Source organism: Anas acuta, chromosome 4 (assembly GCF_963932015.1).
Source record: "Anas acuta chromosome 4, bAnaAcu1.1, whole genome shotgun sequence".
In the NCBI taxonomy this organism is placed as follows: Eukaryota; Metazoa; Chordata; class Aves; order Anseriformes; family Anatidae; genus Anas; species Anas acuta.
This window is the reverse complement of record NC_088982.1, coordinates 75,755,260-75,768,537: the sequence shown is the minus strand read 5'-3', so window position 1 is coordinate 75,768,537 and position 13,278 is coordinate 75,755,260. Positions and strand designations below refer to the sequence as shown.

General features: G+C 43.6%; 1 protein-coding gene across 4 annotated transcripts in view; it reads left to right on the top strand.

The window, feature by feature from the left end:
• Positions 1-306: 306 nt before the first annotated feature.
• LOC137856557 (protein transport protein Sec24D-like) overlaps positions 307-13,278 on the top strand; it is a 50,782-nt gene continuing 37,810 nt past the window's right edge. Inside the window, exons 1-5 of one of the 4 annotated variants that reach the window (XM_068682135.1) lie at positions 307-466; positions 3,774-3,959; positions 5,840-5,966; positions 10,527-10,675; positions 12,744-13,013. In XM_068682135.1, the coding sequence (XP_068538236.1) occupies positions 3,818-3,959; positions 5,840-5,966; positions 10,527-10,675; positions 12,744-13,013 (688 nt within the window). In that variant the 5' untranslated portion in view covers positions 307-466; positions 3,774-3,817. Of the gene's footprint in view, positions 467-3,773; positions 3,960-5,806; positions 5,967-10,526; positions 10,676-12,743; positions 13,014-13,278 lie in introns of those variants that run through there. The other 3 variants (XM_068682134.1, XM_068682137.1, XM_068682136.1) reach the window with 3 other exon arrangements.

Sequence of the window (13,278 nt, the reverse complement as noted above, 5' to 3'; positions counted from 1 at the left end):
CGTTGCCTAAAGAGGCTTCTTCCAAGTCTGTCCTGTAAAATTTTTAATTGTGCTCGGGCAGTAACTCAAACCAGGGCAGGCAAGCAGGTGAGGCCCCTGGGTCGTGTTTCACTCTGGGTATTCAGGAGGCGCAATTTTGCGTCTGTAAACACATGTAAATACAATATATCGCCGCAGGCACGCGCGAGGACAAGTGCTTGCGTTCTTCGTGCTTTCTGTGTTTAAAGAGGAGCCGTGTCCCCGTACGGCGGGGCTCAGCCGCCTCAGAGCCGCACCCCCGCCGCGGCGCGTCCCTCACAGCGGCCCCGCCCGCGCTCAGCTGCTCGCTGCCGGCCGCGGCGAGCCGGGCCGGGCTCTGCCGTGCTCACTGCGCAGGCGCAGGCAGCGGGGCCGGGCGCGCTCCCGGGTTCAGACGTGGCAGTCGGCTGAGCGGCGGCCTCGTGCGGCGGCTGCATGAGGCGCCCAGGTAACGGCACTAACGGTCCTAACGGCCCTAACATGGGGGGGAGGGGGGGGAGAGAGGACGAGGGCTGTGGGGAGTCCTGGCACAGGTACCGGGACCGGAGGGGAGCGGCGGCCGCGGCGGGCAGGTGCCGGGCGGGTCCCGAGCGGGGCTCGGGGAGCTTAAGGCGGTGTTTCCCGAGCTGCCTCCAGGTGAGTGCTGCCAGCTGGTGCTGGGGCAGCAGTAAGGCGTGGAGAGGCGCTTGTGTCAGCGGTGTTCTTCAGGCCAAGGGGCATCAGGTCACCTGGTGCTAAAGGGGGGAGTCAAAACCTTATTTTGTCCTTTCATTTAATTACGTTGTAATAAACAGACCCGGGGAAAGCCGTCAGGTTAGCTGACCCTGTGATCTTTCTCATGCCATTTCCAGAATGAATCCATGTGTCTCTCATCAGAATCTGATCACTAAAATCTTAGGGGATCTGTGTCTGTTGGTACCTTGGATGTTGTCTCCAAACCAGTTTCTATATGTACGTGTCTGAGAAGGGATTAAATATTCTCAGTGTTGAACAGAATCTGCAATTATGTTGGATAAGCTTGCGTTGCCCTCCCTGTGTGTGGCTGAGAGTTCCTGTCTCTCTCCAGCACAACCTCCGCATGTTTGTAGCGCCTGTGGGAAGTTTGACGTGGCAAGATTTTGTGTGGCTGTGTGTGAGGAAGCTGTGGGGGAAGTAGCTTCCCATGGACACTGTCACAGTTCAAGGATGAGGCAGCTGCAGCAGCCTCAAAGTGCAAATTTCTTCCTTTTTATATATTTAAAGTATTTATACGTTTATACCAGCGTGTAGGTAATTTGGTGCTGACTTACTGTTTTGGAGTAAAAAAACTCCCCCTACCCCTATCAGAAGGGTCATGTCCCTTCTGATAGGGGTAGGGGGGAAGAAAGTATGGCTGGCAGCAAGAAGCCCCTCTGTGTAAGTATTTTTCCCCTTTTCCTGTGCTTACCTTCTTAACTAGGAAATAGGAGAGAACCCCCTAAGCTTGCCCACCCAAAGCAGTTTAATGCTTCAGTCAAGAAATCTTATGCCTTTATGAGGAATGTGGCTTTGTGCCACAAGCAGTGTGTGAAGAGAAGAGGGCCCCGCACCCAGCTCCAAGTGGCTTCTTGTCTGACATGATAGATCAGTAAAACTCTGCAGAAATGTGTGTTTAATAAGAGAAGCCAAGAGGTGGGTTTTGTGATGAGTGTAGCTTTTCTCTACTGATGTGTCAGTGCAGTATGAATTTGTCTATTTCATGGTTTTGTGGGTGTTTGATTTAGATGATGCCTTCATGCGTGCTTATGGATCGCAATTCCTGATCCAGTCTGCATACTCAAAGATCACCTCATGCTACAGTCCAAAGAATGCGAAATATAGGTGGCTGGTAAAGCTATTTTAAAGGAACATTTAGCATATGAAATGCTGGTTTAGGTAATGGATCTCTAGTTCTTTGGGGATGCCCTAGTTGGGGCTTCACAGAAACACTAAATGCTCGTTCAGATCCTCATCGTTTCTCAAAACACTTTTAATTTGGGTTTAAAGACAGTTAGTGGTGTTCTATTTTTGTTTGTCCTGGTTTCAGTTAGCACAGAATTAATGTTCTTCCTAGTAGCTGGTGGAATGCTGTGTTTTGGCTTGGGATGAGAAGAGTGCTGATAACACCCCGATGCTTTAATTGTTGCAGAGCAGTGCTTATACTAAGCCAAGGACATCTCAGCCTTTTGCTCTGTCCTGCCAGCGGGCAGGCTGGGGGTGCAGTAAGAGCTGGGAGGGGACAGACCCAGGACAGGTGACCCAAACTAGCCAAAGGGGTATTCCATACCATCTGACGTCATGCTAAACAATATATAGGGGTGGCTAGCCGGGGGGAGGGGGGGCCGGACTGCTCGGGGTTAGGCTGGGCATCGGTCAGCGAGTGGTGAGCAATTGCATTGTGCATCACTTGTTTGTACATACTATTATTACTTTCCTATTATCACCATTGTATTATTATTGTTATTATTTTATTATTATTTTGTTATTATTATTTTCCTGTCTTATTAAACTGTCTTTATCTCAACTCACGGGCTTCACTTTCCATTTCTCTCCCCCGTCCCAGAGAGGGAGGGGGGAGGGTGAGCGAACGGCTGCGTGGTGTTTAGCTGCCGGCCGGGTTAAACCACGACATTGTTAAATTCAACATGAAATCAAAAGTGAAGAATCTTACAAAAGTGAAAGTTGGCAATCAAGGCTGCAGTGTACATCTGTAACTTTTCAGATCCCTTGGTGGAAAGTGCTCTGTATTTGCGAACTGGTCATGTAAAATACAGTCATCTGGTTTAGTAGCATAGTTAGTTTGGTTTAGTAGCATTCATCAGATTTTTCTGGTTCATTAAAGTTTCCTAGAAGTATACTGCAGGAAAGAGATAAAATGTCTTGCGAATGTCTCATCATCAGAAAACTTATTTTGATTGCTTTTAATCAAATTCTGCTGTTTTGTTTTATTTATTTTTCTTTTTTTCTCTGAAAACAACAGAATCAAGATGTGAAAGCTCAGGTAAAAGATGCCTTGGTAACAGTTTGGACAGTGTATGGTACTGTTGAGGCCATACTGCCCTCAGAGAACAGGCTCTCACTTGTGGAATGCCTTGTGCTCCGTTTCATCACACTACAGAGTCCCTTAGTAAAAAAGCCTGCTCAGGTCTGGGCCAGTAATGTGGAAGACAGCTGGAAGTTGGATCTCTGTCCATCCTGTAATTTATTCACAGTTTCAGCAGCATTGAAAGCAAGCTTTTACTTACTTGCTGGGATTAGGGACGATGTAGAAGGTTTGATGAAGAGCTACTACTCTGTTCCATACCCCATCTAAAACAAATCTGCCAGCACTGGAGAAGGATTTGCTAGGAGTTCTGTTCTCTAGTCACTCTGCTTTTCCTGATTTTTTCCAAGTACGTGGTATCTGGTGTGTGGGCCTCACTGTCTGTTTTGCAGGTGTAGCAGAAGTCTAGTTTTTCCCTGTGAAGAGAACAATTTGAGATGTTTTCTTCCACCTATACATTCTTCAGTTACAGTTTTTCTCTTGCCTGGGAGAGATGAATCCTGTTCAGATAAATTCAGTTAATTGTTTGAATTCACACAGTGGTAAGGAAAGCAACCAACCAGTTGCAGTCAAACAAAAGCATTGTTTTCCCCTGACCTCCAAATCCATTTTCGCTTCCAGGTATGTCTTAGGTCTTTTTGGAAGTGTAATTCTCAGCCTTTTAAAATGTCTAAAGAGTGAAGAGTAGTAGCAGGTATCATGTTCTCTTTTGCAGATCGTTAAGGAGGACCCCATACTTCGAGTAAGAATATTGCCATCATGAGTCAACAAAGTTATGTTGCAGCTCCTCCGTATTCCCAATCCCAGCCAAGAACCGGAGGCTTTTCTACAAATTTTGGACCACCTAATTCTTCACTTCATTATGGTGATCCCAACTCCTCATATGCAGCACCTCAACAAGGTATAAAATTGACTTAAAATGTATTTTCAGTCTGCCGGTTTTGTTTTGTATCTCTCTTGGTGTTTTGCATCTCTTCATGGTACTTGAGTCAACATACAGTGGTCAGCTAAAGCTGCTGATTGCATCCCACTGCTGATGCAATGGGATCCTGCCCTGGCTTTGCTTGCATTACTGTTTGTGCTCAGGTGTTGATGTAGGATGCCTGGTAGTGGGATTCTGACCTCTGTGTGTGAATACTATTGTCAGGGAAGCAGTAGGCACCAGTGCTCAATGCTGTGCTGTGATTAGCCTAATACAGGTGTTAATACAACAACAAAATTCTGGGAATAAAGAAATGTTTCTCAACTCCTATGTGTTAATGGCAAGGAGGATCTCAGAAATGTGTTGTATTCTTTGCAGTGGGACCTGTGTCCAACCAGGTTCCTGAGCACAAATGTGCCTATAAATACAGGTTGATGTTTTACTACTTAAGCTTGCTTGCTGGGTGATGTGTTTGGATAATGCTCGGTAATTGGAGCCCATCTGCTTTCTGAATGCTTAGGAGACAGTTACTTTCCATGAGAAAAGGGAAATTGGGTAGCTTTTACATGCAGATGGCTTGTTTGCTGTTTACAAATGAAATCATGCTACAGATAATGTAATTTGACATCCAAAAGATAAACCTGACTGTTACCGTCTCTCCTTTCCATTTCATTCATTTTAACTTGGTATGCGGCTTCAGATTTTTCAACAAGTTTAATAAGTGAGAATATAGTGGCTGAGGTCTTAAAAACAAAACATCAACAAAAGAAATTTGAGAGTACAGAACTTAAGCCCGTTTTGCTGTAAGTCATAGTGGTCTGATTTCAGCTAACGCTAGGCATACTAAACTTGTGAATTGGGACTGTGGGGAATATCCCAAAAGTAAGAATCCCCCCTTCCTTCATTAAATCTATTAACACACCTAGGCAAAGTAGGGAGGAAAGAGAGGGATCATCTCAATATGATTTCACAGAGGAAAATGACAGTTAAAATAATAAAGATGACTGAATTATTTTTTTAATACCAGTCAGATTATGGTAATTTACATTAAACTCAGTGTTTGTCATTTGGTAGGGTAATAACAGAACCAAATATTCAACTGTTTGCTTGTTTTATATATAAAATATTCTTTGTAAAAACATCAGGAGTTCTGTTACTTTAACCCAATGCTAAATGTAGTCAGAATTACTTCTGGTAATTGGCATATTACAGTGCTAGAAAAAATACCAGTTTAGGTGCCAAACAAATTTTTGATGTTAGAGTAATTTAAATTGATATAATTCAAGAAATAAAAATTGAAAAAACTGTTTATTCAACAGTGGTTCTTACATAAATTATAATCCCTTTATAGTTGATGTTCTATGATGTTCTAAATCTGAATTAACCCTTCTTAGCATAGATTTATTGGGCCTACATATGGAAGCAGCATTGGTGGGGGTTTTTGTGGCTTTTTTTTTTTTTAATATTGTTCCAAATTTTCTTTCTGACAAGGTCTCTGAAAGCAAAGGGATCTCATGCTTCTCACTACAAAAGTAGCCAGATGATAGGGAACTTCCAGTATCCCAAATTGGTTTGGAGGGTCTGTTTCTCCATTCTTGATTCTTTCTTTATGTCCCTCTTGGGTTCTTTTGCTGGAAGGTTAACAACTACTGGTTGGTTCCTTTTTTGCTGTCTTTTTCATATATGCTTCTATAGCTGACCAAGAATCTTTCCTTTCTTACAGAAAGGCTGAGGTTAGAAGAGACCTTTGGGGGTCATCATAAAGCAGGGCTGTATCCTTGTGATTTTTTATGATCTTGTGCGTTTTTTTTGTTTTTTTTTTTAAGGATTCTTACATAAAAGTACTTCCTGTTTGGCAGGTATGTCAAAATCAACTTTGCCTCTTGGATCTTCAGCTCCTGTTGGGCCTCCACCACCTGGTACACATCAGTTGAGCCAGACCAACTTCCAGAATGGGCCCAGTGCAGCAGGACAGCCAATGCACAGGTGACTTTCAAGAATTAATACATGAGATCTAAGTTATTTGACCTCTTTCATCTCTTTGGCTGTTTCACTGGCAATAAGTATGGCTTCCCTTTTATTTTCAGCAGTTCTGACTTACTCCAATTCTGAACTAGATCTTCTAGTTAATTTCTCTGTGATGTTAAGCTGCTAGATCATACAGTATATTTCTGTTTGAACCAGATAATTATAGTATTATTTCTGCTTGAACCTTAGACTCCTTGCTTAAAAGCAGCAGTAAGGTGTTTTATATATGCTCTCTTCAGAGAGCACTTATAAGTTGCTTTTTTTTTTAAAGTTATTTTCTGATGTCTTAATTCTACTTTGTTGTGAGGTACCAAGAAGTTATTTAAAAATTAATAGTTGTTGGTGAGTTTTGACTAGAAGCTGGTATGTGTCTATATAGCTGTAGCTTTTTTCCCCCCCTCTCATCTTTGCTTTGTTGCTGTGGGATCACAGCCAAGGATCTTTAGGGTACTTTAAAGACATTTTTATAATATAGGTTTGATATAATTTTTCAGATGGATGGCTGCTGCTCTTTTGCTCAGTCAGTTAGCTGAGAGTAATTGTAAAGAATTTAAGTGGTGTTATCCTGCCTCCAGAACTTACAGGAAGAAGTGAAGGAGATGGGAGTGGGGAAGGGAGAAAACTAGGGACAGGTTGAAGCTGTAAAAATGAATCTTGGAAAAATTACGGTATGAGGGGGTAAAAGGATATGGTGGACAAGCTTGATTACAGAGTGGTTGTATTGCAGGCTGGGTTGTAAGTGGGTAAATGCACTTAACTCTTAATTCTGTCAATTATTATTTTGCTGACCTCCCATGAGTGACAGAATCAGAGTTTGTATACCTATAGTTATTTTAGCTTTAGCGAGCTTAATTTCATGTAACAACATTATTGTTTCAGTTGATTAAAGCCTTGCTCTGCTTCTGTAATTGTTTGGTTGTGGTGAAGTTATTTGTGTTCAAGTAAAGCCATGCGTATGTTTTATGAGGCATCAGAATAGGAAAGCCTGTTGCCTGTGTGTTACAACTATGTAAAGAGGACCCACACCCTGGTCATCTGTTGAGGGGGGGAAAAAAAAAAAGGTGTACAAATGGACGGGGAGAAGTAGGGGTTGTCCTGGAGACCTGAAAACAAGGAAAATGAAAGTCTAAGTGACATGACCAGCACAGCAAAATACTGATTCTCTTCCCTAGGTTTTGGTCACTGTCCTGACAGCTACACACCTATTGTTTTTACCTGATCTTGTTTTATTCCCGAGCTGCTGTTCCAGGAAATGAAATCTCCATATCAAAATTTCAAGGAAAGTGAATTCTTCTCTTGATATACCTAGGACTGTCCCCAGTTTTAAAAATGGTGGTTGTAGATGTGTCCTGGTCGGGGTCTGCTATAGACCGCCGAACCAGGATGAGGAGACGGATGAGGAGTTCTACAGGCAGCTGACAGAAGTTGCGAAATCTTCAGTGCTTGTACTCGTGGGGGACTTCAACTTCCCTGACATATCCTGGAAGCACAACACAGCCCAGAGAAAGCAGTCTAGGAGGTTTCTGGAGAGCGTGGAAGATAGCTTCCTGACGCAGCTGGTTAGTGAACCTACCAGGGGTGGTGCCCCGCTAGACCTTCTCTTCACAAACAGAGAAGGACTGGTGGAGGATGTGATTGTCGGGAGCAGTCTTGGGCAGAGTGACCACGAAATGGTGGAGTTCACTATTCTTGGCGAGGCCAGGAAGGGGACCAGTAAAACCGCTGTATTGGACTTTTGGAGGGCTGACTTTGAGATGCTCAGGACACTGTTGGTAGAGTCGCTTGGGAGGCGGTTCTGAAGGGCAGAGGGGTCCAGGAAGGCTGGGCACTCTTCAAGAGGGAAATCTTAATGGTGCAGGAGCGGTCTGTCCTCATGTGGCCAAAGACGAGCCAGCGGGGAAGAAGACCAGCCTGGCTCAACAGAGAACTGTGGCTTGAGCTTAGGAGAAAAAAGAGGGTTTATAATCTTTGGAAAAGTGGGCAGGCCACGAGGCAGGACTATAAGGATGTAGCAAGGCTGTGCAGGGACAAAATTAGAAAGGCCAAAGCTCATCTGGAGCTCAATCCGGCTACTGCTGTTAAAGATAAAAAAAAAAAAAAAAGTTTTTATAAATACATCAACACAAAAAGGAGGACTAGGGAGAATCTCCATCCTTTACTGGATGCGGGGGGAAACTTAGTTACAAGAGATGAGGAAAAGGCGGAGGTGCTTAATGCCTTCTTTGCCTCAGTCTTTAGCGGCAATACCGGTTGTTCTCTGGACACCCAGTACCCTGAGCTGGTGGAAGGGGATGGGGAGCAGGATGTGGCCCTCACTATCCATGAGGAATTGGTTGGCGACCTACTGTGGCACTTGGATTTGCACAAATCGATGGGGCCGGATGGGATCCACCCAAGGGTACTGAGAGAACTGGCAGAGGAGCTGGCCAAGCCCCTATCCATCATTTATCAACAGTCCTGGCTATCGGGGGAGGTACCAGTTGACTGGCGGCTAGCAAATGTGACACCCATCTACAAGAAGGGCCGGAGGGCAGACCCGGGAAACTACAGGCCTGTCAGTTTGACCTCAGTACCAGGGAAGCTCATGGAGCAGATCCTCTTGAGAATCATCATGCGGCACTTGCAGGGCAAGCAGGCGATTGGGCCCAGTCAGCATGGGTTTATGAAAGGCAGGTCCTGCTTGACGAACCTGATCTCCTTCTATGACAAAGTGACGCGCTGGGTGGACGAGGGAAAGGCTGTGGATGTGGTCTACCTTGACGTCAGCAAGGCTTTTGACACCGTCTCCCACAGCATTCTCCTCAAGAAACTGGCTGCTCTTGGCTTGGACTGGCGCACGCTTCGTTGGGTTAGAAACTGGCTGGATAGCCGGGCCCAAAGAGTCGTGGTGAATGGAGTCAAGTCCAGTTGGAGGCCAGTCACTAGTGGCGTCCCCCAGGGCTCGGTGCTGGGGCCGGTCCTCTTTAATATCTTCATCAATGATCCGGACGAGGGCATTGAGTGCACCCTCAGTAAGTTTGCAGATGACACCAAGCTAGGTGCGTGTGTCGATCTGCTCGAGGGTAGGAAGGCTCTGCAGGAGGATCTGGATAGGCTGCACCGATGGGCTGAGGTCAACTGCATGAAGTTCAACAAGGCCAACTGCCGGGTCCTGCACCTGGGATGCAATAACCCCAAGCAGAGCTAAAGGCTGGGAGATGAGTGGTTGGAGAGCCGCCAGGCAGGGAAGGACCTGGGAGTGATGGTGGATAGTCGGCTGAATATGAGCCAGCAGTGTGCTCAGGTGGCCAAGAAGGCCAGCAGCATCCTGGCTTGTATCAGAAACAGTGTGACCAGCAGGGCTAGGGAGGTGATCATCCCCCTGTACTCGGCTCTGGTAAGGCTGCACCTCGAGTACTGTGTTCAGTTTTGGGCCCCTCGCTACAAGAAGGACATCGAGGTGCTTGAGCGGGTCCAGAGAAGGGCGACGAAGCTGGTGAGGGGCCTGGAGAACAAGTCCTACGAGGAGTGGCTGAGGGAGCTGGGCTTGTTCAGCCTGGAGAAAAGGAGGCTCAGGGACGACCTTATTGCTCTCTACAGGTACCTTAAAGGAGGCTGTAGTGAGGTGGGGGCTGGCCTGTTCTCCCACGTGCCTGGTGACAGGAGGAGGGGGAATGGGCTTAAGTTGCACCAGGGGAGGTTTAGGTTGGATGTTAGGAAGAACTTCTTTACCGAAAGGGTTGTTAGGCACTGGAACAGGCTGCCCAGGGAAGTGGTGGAGTCACCATCCCTGGAAGTCTTTTAAAAGACGTTTAGATGTAGAGCTTAGGGATATGGTTTAGTGGGGACTGTTAGTGTTAGGTCAGAGGTTGGACTCGATGATCTTGAGGTCTCTTCCAACCTAGAAATTCTGTGATTCTGTGATAAAACAATGTAGACAGCTGGGAGAGATGTAGATAGCCTGACATCTCATTTGATCAGAATGAAATAGTGCCGCGTGTTACCTCTTCCTTTACTTCAGTTCTTTCTCTTGCCTTTATGCTTTCCTCTGTCTGGTAACCATGCAGCAGTTTTTCCCCACCTTCATCCTCCTCTTCGCTCTATAACTGAGAACTTCTTAACAGTTTCTCTGTCCATTGCCCTCTCTTTGCAGATATTCTCTGAATACTTCTCATTCATCCCTGATAGGGGAGCTTCCTTCATTAGCATGTAAAGGGGGTGGAGGGATTTGCTAAATTCAGAAGCTTCACTTTCTTAATCTTTGAGCTTTCATATAGTTATTCTGTCTCCTCCATGGAATACTCCAGCTTCTTTGTTTCTAGTAAGTATACAAACAAACACGTTTGAAAAAATGTGATCTCTCTTTGTGCTTCATGACTATTTTAACAAAAATATACTTCTGAGCAGAACATGAGAATTCTCTGGAAAGTTTGATCGACCTACTTGTTTCAGCACCACCCTTGAGAAGGTATTGGACCTTCTGGGATTATGACTGGTTGATGTAGTTCCTTGCATAACTGCACTCATTTTTCCCTTCAGGTTTCAAGGCCCTCCACCTCCAAACAATACAGGACCTTCCTATCCTCCCTACAGTCATCAGTCACAGCCAGCCTACCCAAATACTGCATCCACTTCATCTACAACACAACTTGCTAACCAGCTCAACAGCATGCAAATAAATAGCTATGGTAATCATTTTTATCTGGTTTGTCTGTTTGACTTTTTCCTGATTTAAAGCTATTAAGACTATAGTAATTAGAAACTTACTGAACTTGTATATAAGCAGATAAATTCTTGCGTGCTATCATTTGCTCAAGTTCTTACATTTTTATTCTCATCCAGTTTTTTACATCAGTGTTCTAGAGCTAGTTCTGAATCAAAATTTGCTGAGCCTTCCATATGTGTTGGTTATCTTATCTGTCATTCCTCATTGTTTGTTCATGCTGCCAGTGACAGCCAAGACATGATCAGTAATATACAGACATTGTCTTGTTTTTCTTAGCATTTTTATAGTTTCTCTCTTATCTTATTCTTTTTTTGCCCAGAACTTATAGTTTAGTTTTTCATCTAAATTTTATTTGCATTTAATTTGGGATTAAAACTGAAACATGAGGCAAAGATGTGATCATGTGATTCTTCCACACAAATTGCTTCACATGAGTAATTTTCTGTCTGGCTATATCTGCTTTTTCTGAGTATTTCTTGGTCAAATTTACCATTTGACTGGAAAGCAGTAGAATTTAGTTAGCACCTTGTTTCTCTGTGGCAGGGCTTTTATGAGGACAAGTTTGCTAAACTAAGATCACTTTAGTGGCTGATATCATCATAAGATATGTGAAAAGATGAACGTTTCAGTTCAGGCTGCACTGATGTTGTATCATTGTTCCTTCTCTGACTTGACAAGTTACTAACTTGAGTTTAATGAAAGTTGTGTAACTGCCAGGGGTCTGACCTTCCATTTGCACAACGGCTTGTGAAACTTGCTTCTTCACCTTAGAAAAAATAATTTTGACTTGAATTCAGCCTTGGTGTACTGAACTGCAAGTACACAATTAAGTCAGATAGTTCTTTACGGGATGAACTGTGGCCCAGCACCTCTATGGCAGCCCTTCATATTCAGCAATTTCAGCACTTCATATGCAGCAACTCATATTATTTAGAGCAAAAAGTATTGCTTTTCTTCCTGCCTTCATTATATTGCCTCCAGCAACAATTATATAATGTTCTTGCTTATCTTGTTACATGCGGGAATGTTGAGATACCATGTCTTCAGTGGTCTGAAGGGTGTCTTTACAGTTATGCCCCTGTGTTGGGTTTTATTCTTCTGATTTTTGCTTAGAGGTAAGGCAAAGTTGGTGTAACTTGACCGAGCCCTCAAATTCATGGCTTATTATTCTGCTGGAGCAATGTTAGTGTGTACCAGTAGAGAACCTGAGCATGATTTTGCATGTAACACTTCTTTTAGTTCACAAGTCTGACAGAAGATATATTTTAGTATTTGTTTATTAGCATTAGTCCTTTTGCTCCAAACCCAATTTGCTATTTTTTTTAGCATTCTTGAAAATTAATTTTCCGTAGGTCTACTGGGGGATGATTGACTAAAAATTCAGGTTTTGTAAAGTAAAGAGCATTTGCAGATTTTAAGTCTCAAAAAGAAAACCACTTTCAGGGTCCTCTGAATTTTAATTGGAATCTGGATTTTACACGGAACAAACTATCCCTCACCAGTGTGTGCTAAATAACTCCACATTTCATCTTTCAACATCATCTGTTTTACAACCATCTTCTGGTTTTGAAGTGAGTGGGTTTAACTTCCGTTTAGTTTGTCATAGTAAAATGGGAAGATCTAACTAACAAAAAAAAAAATACATAAGAGAAATTGATTATTAAGCCAAAAGGAATGTTGTTTCACATTAAGAATTTAAATATTATAAATCACTATTAGCTTTTGATATGTGAACTCTAATCAAGAATTGCTGAAGGCTGGCCTCCTTCTCCCTTTCCCCACCCACCCCAGCTGTAGGGTTTTATTGAAAATAGAGCTGAAAGAAATAAAATTGAACATCTGAACCAGTTCATACTTAAACTGTGAGGTCTGACTTGTTTTATGAACAGACATTTAGAATCTGCTTTATGAAGCATGTCGTTATGTAACTCAATATTCCCTGTATGTTACAAATATATGAAGTAAAAATAGAATGTCTTTCATAGTAGGTTGTCATTTTTGACTCATTTGATAAATAACTTCTTGCTCAGGTCCTGGCGCTACTCCGAGCTCTCACACATCTTCTGGGCATCCAGCATCTTTTCAGCTTCCACAGCCAACACCTCCGACACAGCAGCAAACGGCTTTGCCACCTGGATCACGGGTTCCTCCACCAGCAAATAATTTCAGTGGCCTTTGTGCTCAACCTTCGTTGCCAACTATGGCCAGGCAAGATGGGATCCCTGGATGTGGCCCTCTGAATCCTAACCTGCAACAGCTTCCAGGACAGCCTCCAGGGCCTGGATATCATCCTCAGCAAGGTAAAGAATGATGTTTGGTATCTAATTGAAAAACAAATATATTGAGAATCACTGGTGGAACTGTGACCACTCACGGGTGATGTTCTGTTGCCTTGGAAAAATGAAAATTTAATTGCCTTTTTGTAGAATGGAAGTTGTTATTGCCTGTCAGTACATTCAAGGCAGGATATCGTTTTGCTCAAAAGTTCATTGTTCTATTGAGAACTTAACAAGAAAAAGGAGATTAATTTATGTCAGAAACAATATTTGTTTAGTATTGGGTAAA